Source organism: Callionymus lyra, chromosome 2 (genome assembly GCF_982586985.1).
Source record: "Callionymus lyra chromosome 2, fCalLyr1.hap1.1, whole genome shotgun sequence".
Lineage (NCBI taxonomy): Eukaryota > Metazoa > Chordata > Actinopteri > Syngnathiformes > Callionymidae > Callionymus > Callionymus lyra.
Window position 1 is genome coordinate 30,085,660 of NC_141819.1, and position 8,805 is coordinate 30,094,464.

Consider the following 8,805-nt stretch of genomic DNA (forward strand, 5'->3'; position numbering starts at 1 on the left):
AAGTGAGTTTAAGTCTCTTGCATTTGATTAACTTTCACTTTCTGAGATGCAAACTTGCTCATTTGTTGCTCGGGAGAAATACTTGTTCTTCTTGTTTCCCTCCCCTTATCCAATGTCAGGTGGATGGTAGCAGCTAGAAGAGGTCCAGACTTGCCTCCTCCAGTTCAATAGAGTAAACAGACATGTTTGTACAGCGTTTGTTTGATCTGATATATTTACAGTATGTATTTTGGCTTGACTCTTTAAAAAAAAAAGGTTTGTTGGACTCTGGAGCTGCCTCTGGTCTCTGCCTCAGTCCTGCCCACTATCAGCTGGTCATAGACAGTCATGTCAGGCAGGAAAGTTTAAAGAACTATTCATGTTTTAGCAGATGCATTTGTACTTTTCTAATGTTGCATATGTTTGGTAGACTTTCCCTTTTCCTGTGTGTTCCTCTTCATCAGGTGTTGGTGTCATTTGTATATGTTATTCATGGGATTTTCTACTACATCTTTCATAAGAGCTGAGCCGGTTAGACAAGTCTACAGGACATAAGTACAACTTTAGGCCAGGGAGCCATATTTGCTTTTACAAATGTTTGTTTGTGGTCCCATTTAGTAGATGAGTGTTTATGTTAAGATTACCTATAGAGATGCTAATGTTTAAGCGCCAAATATACAGAAGCTTACAATGGTAAACGTTAGGATGGATCAAGCCTAAAAGAATGAACCTCTATGAGACTTCCTGTTTTATTTGATTGAGTTTGACATCTTTGATTACTTTTATTACTTTGCAACAGATGTTTTCTGACAATGCCACGAACAGGTTTGCAAACATTTAATGTTGAGTTTTACCCTTAATTGTAAAACGACAATTATATATTTTACATTTACATTCATACATCATGCTCTGAGTTTAATTTACATCATGCCAATCCACCTGTCATCTACTGTAACGACTACATTCCTTCCTAACCTTGTATTGTTCCAACTTCAGTCAAACAAGTCTGAGTACAGTTATAATCAATGCTGAGGTAGTATGTTGTTTATAGGCGGCTGGACAGGATCGATTGCTGACTTCATCACACGCTCCTGGGGAAATCCTCACAGGAAGTGAGGGTGTGATACCTACAGATCTTTATATCTTGTAACATTTTTGGTTTAATGTTGTATTGACCTGCAAAACAACATGATTCTAAAAACATGAACGGTAGATGGAGCTCCATGAGATTATGTCAAACCAGTCCTCAAAGGTGCAACTTCACAATGTGAAGATCATTAAAGGGTTTTCGGAGATCATCTCTGCATGTTTTGAAAGACTTCGGTGCAGTTGATTTTCACGGCGTCTAAGGTCAGATTCCCTTTGAACTCCCTCGCGTCCATGAAGCTGTTAGAAGATGAACACCACATGTCCTCCTCCTCCTCCTCTTCCTCCTCTCCGCCCTGATATCCCGGGCACTGAGAGAAGATGTAGACCTCGGTGGTGTCCTGAGAGCTCTCGGTGTGGCCGCAGCTCTCCGAGTCCTGAGAGTAGCTCATCTGGTGGGTGATCGGAGGGTAGTGAAGCGGGGCTGGTTTGGAGCCGACTGCGTCCTTCGAGGCGCCGCTGAGTTTGGACGTCTTCTGAGGCAGCTCCTCCACGACTGTGAGGACGGGCTGCTCCTCATCGACCGTCGCCTCACTCTGATGGATTTGGAAGTCCATACTCCCCTTTTGGAAGTGAGACACAGTTGGATGAAATAAATTAGTTTTTCTTTTTTTTTATTGGTTGATCTTTTCTTGAGAACACACCTTTGCCCATTTGCTGTTCGCTGGGTCTGGCACCACCTCGAAGAAATGTTTAACCACTGTCCTCAACCTGGAAAATAAACCACATTTGTGACATTATTTTGGTCTTTCTGTCTAATTACATCTGCCAAGATGATATAGTCATCACTGTAAATGCCTGTTTATTAGCAAATTAACAAAAAAAAAATTGAATGTAAATATCTACTTTATCTTTTCTTTAGCTGTGAGACATGATTATTGGTTGTTTTACTTTGTTTCGAGGCTGTTTCAGATGTTATTAAGCAATAAGAGCTTCTCATGTATGATGTTTGTACCTCCTCAGATCTTGTATCTATTTGGTATTATTATTAATTTAAATCATGGTGAGAAGTGTCAATATTAGAGGAACTGTATTGAACTGGTGTGGCAGGTTTACCTCTGCTTCAGAGTGGAACACTGGCACAGCCACAACAGGACCAGACCCAGGACAAACAGCAGTCCACACAGAAGGCCGATGGACAGCTTGTTGTTCTCTGTGAAGACAAGACTCAAATAAGTTCAAAGCTTATTTATAAAACTAGCTTTAATGTCTATCTCATGTAAAAAAATAGCAAATTCTATTTTCTACACAACAGAGAAAACGTCAACCTATGAGAAGGCAGGAAACGCTTTCTCGAGGAGAGCAAACACAAAGAGTAATAACCCCTTAACCTCTCATTGTAGAAGATTTAATACACTCTGGCAACACATCGGAGTGAGATTCAAATAAATACACAGTTTTAATGTTTTTTAAGATAGTGTTTTAACAGGCACCATGAAATGTTCTACGAAAAACAGTAGATAAACAGCATTTAGGAATCAACTAAGAAGTACAAATGCTAATTGAAGCCATCATATATATATATAGATATATATCTATCTATATATTTATTGGAAGAAAAAAAAAGATCATTAAAACATAACTTTCGATTTTCTTTGTAGTTATACATCCTTGCCACTTGGTGTCGCCGTTTCACTACTTTGTAGGTTAAACCCCGTGTAACGACATTCACTAGAGACAGTCATTTTTTAAACACGTTGAAAGCTATATATTTCGATATAGGAAAGGGATTTCTGTACTTCATTAAAATAGAAATAATAATAAAAAAACATAAGAAACCAAAAACTTTGAATCACCTGAAATAATGAACTTGATCTTCCGACCTGCAGGACCTTCTCCTTGCGCCGTCCACGCAGTCATCCACAAACTGTAGAGATCTGGGGGAACATCTGGCCGCGTGAAGGAGGTTTTAGACGCTGAATCGAATGCTATCGAATCTGAAGCACAAAACATTATTGATCAATGTTTGGAAAGCGTTATAAGACAATCTTCTCAGTGACACTCACAGTTCCACAGGTGTCCAGTGCTGTTTTCTACATGGACTTTATACCTGAGGATGCAGCCTCCACGCTCACCCCTGGGAAGCTCAGTCCAGGTCACCGACACTTTGCTCCCCTCATTATTATCATGGACTGACGGACCGACCGTTGGCGCTGAGAAAACACACTTTAAGTTACACCACGGTTCTCTTGAAACAATCGCTCATTTGGTCGTCATTTTCTGGTAAAGACCTGTTTCTGAAATGGCCGCCCTGAAGCCTCCCTTCTTGACGCTGCCGCCATAGAACACGTGCACCGCTCCTTCATAGCACTCGGCAGGTTCAACTTCTGCAAGTGGGAAGTCGTTCATTGAGTCCGCTGTTGAGTGGAATGATCCTGTGTTTGTCTTACCGGTGATGACCGTTTGATGCTGGGCTCTGCTCAGTCTGACCCACTGGACCTGCTCAAGCCTGAGACCCTCGCGGTACCACTCGACCACACTCTCTGCAGCCCCGGGATCAGAGGCCGTCCAGCTCAGACACAAACTATTGTTGTGTGTCTCCACATTCACCTCCAGGTTTGGTCCTGCTGACATAACATCAATCAAACACAGACACACACTTGATCCGTGTGAAGATGCAACATCTCAGCCGACCTCTCTTGTGACGAGAGATTTTGGCCGGCGGGGAGCAGCCTCTGGAGTTGCAGGCGGACACGGACACTTGACAACGAGCGCAGGCCCGAACCGACGTGTTTCGCTCATTAGCGCTCGTTTCTTTGACCTGGTTTGATTGTTCAACCTTGATGACGTACTTCTGGATTCTGCCTCTTGCTGCCGAAGAGTTCATTTCCTGAGACAGAAAAGTGAAAAGACGCCAGCGTCAAGAACGAGCTGCACATCAGGCTCTCCTCGTTTTCAAGACCTGGAGGTGCATTAGGAAGTTGACGCTCCTCAGTTCTCATCCACATGAGGATCTAAGCCATGAGAAAGCAAGACCCTTTGACAGAAAAACATGTGAAGCTTGAAAACAGATCCAGGTCTTTGTTTTTATGAGCAGCGAATGATTACAGATTTAATGGAAATGTTGCTTAAAGAAAGTTCTTTACTGCAGCTTTAATAAGCAACAGTTATGGATGAAATTAAAAGACAGTGTCAGGTGATAGTTTTTACTATCACAAACACAAAATAATTTAAAAATAACATCAGTTTGCAATTAACAGTGTCTGTGGACAAGTAACTTAAAGTAAAGTACTTCTAGTTACTGTAGTAATGCATTACTGAAATCATTACCTTTTGCAACAACATTTGATTTTAAATAGTTATTATTTATCCCATACAAATTCCCCGCACCAGAGTAGCTATGAAGGAAAAAAAAAGGTGTTTGGTTAAATTGCTACTGAGATTGAGGACATACTCTGGCAATATGACCCACAACAAAGTAACAGCATGAGTTACAATTAAACAACTTTGTTCCTTGTTTCAAGGTGTTTCAGTGTATTCAGTGTGAAAAGGAGGAAGACGTGAGTAGTAGAAAGCAAGTTAGCTGCATGATACATCTGTTGACACATTTGTTTAAAGTCATTATTTACTCATTTTTAACCCTCGTCCCCCGACACCTCTCCTCTCATTCAAGTCAGAAATGAGGTTGAAATCAACACTACTTAAAGGCGTTAGCTCTAACAAGTCTTATATTTTATGAAGTTACAGTATATAATCGTGCCCTGAGCCATATTTGAAGAAAACAACAAAACGATATTTCTGTGAAAATAATAAAAAGTAAAATGAAAGTAGTGTAAAGTATTACAATTTAAAGACAGTAAAATATTGTAGGTTTGCCTTCCAAGTTTGTTTTGAGAAAGACAAGTTTTGTCCATGATAATGATTCAGACACAGTAGACTTTTCAAGTGAATGGAAACAAGAGTGAGCTGCTGTGACTCTTCACTCTGACCATGACGACAAATAATTGTGAGGATGTGTGTGTGTTTTACATCTCCAATGTGGTCAACATCTGACCTTTAGTTCGAGCGCTTGTTCTTACAGTAGCAGGAAGACGAGTCATAGTTGCTATGGGGACAGAACCACAAGCCCGTAGACAAACCAAAACTATAATAGCCAGATCCAAGAATCTGCATCTGCGGGCTTCTTTTAAAAAGTACCAGCAGGTTTTGACATGAACTCACCTTCCAATAAACCTGCAAGGACTCAGAACTCAGTTCAGTCCACCACACGTCCAGCTGTTCAGCAGGAGCTGCAGAAGAACACGAGAGGAACTTGAATAATGTCAGAGGGTATATTGTTGTTTTATGAATAAATATAATAATTTGATCAGATCTGTTGTTCTCCACTCTTTCTAGTCCATGAGGAAGAACAATCGCTGTCTAAACTTCTGTTTTTTAAAATGTTAGAAAAAAGTACTTTGAATACAGAAGTTTGTTTGTTTTCTCTGGTGAGATGTTTCCACATATTCTGTGTTATAACGCCCCACAGATATGAATCTTCACACCACATCTCTTTTAACGATGAAGATGAAGATGAAGATCAAGACGACAACGACCATCACCACGTTTAGACAGCGATTCATGAGATGTTCAACACCTCGTACACGGATGATTCTGCTTAGAACTTTGAACATCTCCCACCTTCCTCTTGAGTGTAGATGGAGACCGTGGCGCTCCACTTGCTCCACAGGCCGGTGCTGAGTTTGGACCGGGCTCTGAAACCATACACTGTGTTGGGTTGAAGTGAGGAGACCCAGAACGTGGAGTTGTTCTGCACGGACTAGAACAGAACAAAAAAGTTCAATTATTATCTGATCATTCATTCCTTTGAGTCATCTAAGAGGAAATAAAAAAGCGGTTGTGACAACTTCAACATCAAGAGCTGTGGTTCTATTTTAAACATAAACAATGACTTTATACCTAAACCTGATTCAAATACATTTTAATTGAGTTTCTTATTTTTAATCTGTTGGAGTTTTTCTTTTTACAACCTACGATGGGAACCACTGACTTAATAAATGTACATACATTTTCATTCTCTAGCTTCATTCACTAAATCATTTTTATTGCTTTTCTATTAATTTTTCAAATAATGTATTTTCTTGTCTTTTACCATATTGTTAATCTATTGTGCTTTTCTTAATGTACTGTTTAAAATGTAATAATGTTTGTTTTATTTCTGGTTTTATGCAAAGCACTTTATGAATAAAGAATGTCTTAAAGACATAAATACAATTATTATTATAATGTTAAAATAACCTTCATATTTTGAGTGCTGCTTCATTAAAAACACAGGTTTACCGATTTCCATCGCTGGTGGTCAGCCGCGGTCCTGTGTTGGACTTCTTGATGCAGCGTCTCTTCAGACTGGAGGACATGTATGGAGCACGCTCTGGAGGAGCAGCGAGGCTGACTGAGGGCTGGAGGTGGTGGCTTGACTTCTCAGGAAAACACAGTCTGTTATTCATCTCGTAAAACAACAGAGAATTAAAAAAACACGTTTACCAATGTCGGAGAGGGTAAAGTTCCAGACCACAGTCTCAGCACCGAGTGAGTTCCGGGCTCGGACCGTCACTGAGAAGGCCTCTGTATCGTTCAGAAAGAATTTGGCGGAACATCCCGTGGTACAGGACCCTGGATGAGGCTCAATGGTATCGTTTCCAGGTTTAACCCTGAAACCAAGAAGATTGTTTCGCTGACAGCAGCGACGTTGATGCTATATTTTAGAACTCACCACAACACTGAAGGGGTCGGGATGTAAGTCTTCCTTCCTCCGTCCCAGGAGCACCTCACCTCTTTGCTCGTGGTGTTCGCAGAGATGTAGTAGCACAACATGTTCTTCGGAGGGTCTGGAGGATCTAACAAAACATGGAGAAAGAGCGTAGACGGTCATACGTGTTCCTCATGGACTCTGCCAAACAATTCTACAACTGACCACTAACATATAGTCTCGGTTTTATGGCCATAAGTGAGAGTACTTTGGTAATTTGTACCAAACATCATTAGAAACGACGACCATTGTTTATAATCTAAATTCTGACATTTGTCTGATGAATTTTTCAACTTTTAAATATATTCATTTGCAACAATTTTGCTGTATTTCTCTAAGCTTTCTATAGCATCTAGCCTCTAGCTGTCCCTGGGTCAGTCTGTTCCACCATGTTCCTTTCAGATCATTCAGATTTGACCTCACAGGGCAGAAAACATGCATAAAATGATGGAAACTGATTCCCAAAAGATGGGTTTAAAGACAGAAGAAAAACCATTGAAAAAAGAAAGCTTGCTAAAAGAAGTTGCGTTTAGTTGCTATTCGCAAAAGTAGCAACTTGTCTAGCAACTGGGTACTTGAACATTAATACAACTTTTTGGAAAGTCTTGCAATGTTTTTAGACCAGAAAGCATAGCTCAAACTATCAACTTGAAGAAATAGTAACGTGAATACATCGTACCTTAGGCACAGAAATTAGACCACAATCTGGTCTCAAGGTTCTAGATGAACAATTAATGCCCCAAATATCTGCAAATTCGATTTTATTTGGACCTGCTTAATTATCCGTCTTTAAGGAGGACATTTAAGGACATTGTTACGATAGACTACTTAGCCCAGAAGCTAGCTTGTCTCAATCTGGGAACTGCTACGAGCTACAGATGATCTTTGTACAGTACGAAGTGAATATCAATGTTTCCATAAGAGTTCCATCTTATTTCATTCTCTTTTTCTATATATCAAAGGCTACTACATTGAGCATGGAGAGCTGTGGTTACATTCTCAATCAGAAAAATGTACTCTATGAGGTTCAGAAGGTTTTTAGAAATTCAACACCAACTTGAGATTTTTGGCCATCTGAAAAGAATTTTGTTGAAACACTGGTCAGGATTTCAAGGTCTCGCGGGCCACAGTAACAATAATAACTGGATGTTCATACGAAGATCTGTAAGAGTGAGCAGACACACTCACAGCCAGTATGGAGGTCCAGCCCACACTCGAACTTCACTGGAAAAAGACACCGACATGTGAAGGTGGTGGTTTCCGTGACGTTGATCAAGTTAATGGATAAAGTCGTGGCGTTCACGGGTACGTGCGTCTGCAGGTGAGCAGGGTGGTCATTCTTGATTGGACATGGTTGGTTGCACAGTTTGTGAAAACTGCAGAACACAGACAGAGAAGAACCTCGCTTCACCGGAGGTTTGGCTTGAGACCACATGACGCAGGATTTGTTACCTGCACAACAAGAGCAATGACACAGATGTATGAAGAAAACATGAGAACTTTTAGTTGCTTCAAGTTGAACTGAACAACCAGAATACAGAAGTAAAGTCATGAGGACTTACTGGAGCCTTGTTGGACTGTCAGCAACAGAACCAACGTGAGGACGGACGCTGTTCTGGACATGGCTGCCATGAGTCGTCAAAACCAGCCTTCATGTGCACGTCTTCATGTCCACGGCTCCTGTGTTGCCTAGAAAACAATAAGGGAAGTCGTCTCGTCAGAATCTCTCGATAAACAAAGTCATCATTTACAAAGAGGAAGCACAAGATCAGGTAGAAAATGTTCAAGTAATCCTTACAACAATTCAAGATGTTCCATCTGAGACAATAGGGGGTCGAGGACATCTTCACAGGCAGTGCTGGGACGTCTGAGCTCCGCCTCAACTCAGAGATGAGACGCTGGAGAGAAGTGTCACTTCATGATGATCACTG

General features: G+C 40.8%; 1 protein-coding gene across 1 annotated transcript; it reads right to left on the bottom strand.

The window, feature by feature from the left end:
• Positions 1–801: 801 nt before the first annotated feature.
• il12rb2 (interleukin 12 receptor, beta 2a) lies at positions 802–8,769 on the bottom strand. Its single transcript, XM_087784581.1, has 16 exons — positions 8,673–8,769; positions 8,437–8,563; positions 8,063–8,326; positions 6,839–6,962; positions 6,610–6,776; positions 6,406–6,542; positions 5,746–5,884; positions 5,287–5,354; positions 3,760–3,955; positions 3,516–3,689; positions 3,357–3,452; positions 3,132–3,278; positions 2,922–3,062; positions 2,182–2,278; positions 1,770–1,836; positions 802–1,688 (listed from the first exon to the last, which is right to left on the bottom strand). The coding sequence occupies exons 2-16, from the start codon at positions 8,504–8,506 to the stop codon at positions 1,275–1,277; spliced, it is 2,301 nt and encodes a 766-aa protein (XP_087640707.1). The 5' UTR covers positions 8,507–8,563; positions 8,673–8,769; the 3' UTR covers positions 802–1,274.
• Positions 8,770–8,805: the final 36 nt, after the last annotated feature.

What these genes read in the sequence shown, in the direction of transcription:
- il12rb2 (XM_087784581.1), bottom strand. Translation starts at nt 8,506, where the DNA reads ATGGCAGCCATGTCCAGAACAGCGTCCGTCCTCACGTTGGTTCTGTTG. An exon ending in CCGACCCCTTCAGTGTTGTG is followed by an intron (nt 6,777 to 6,838) that starts GTGAGTTCTAAA and finishes TCTTGGTTTCAG; the next exon opens with GGTTAAACCTGGAAACGATA. An exon ending in GCATCAAACGGTCATCACCG is followed by an intron (nt 3,453 to 3,515) that starts GTAAGACAAACA and finishes TCCCACTTGCAG; the next exon opens with AAGTTGAACCTGCCGAGTGC.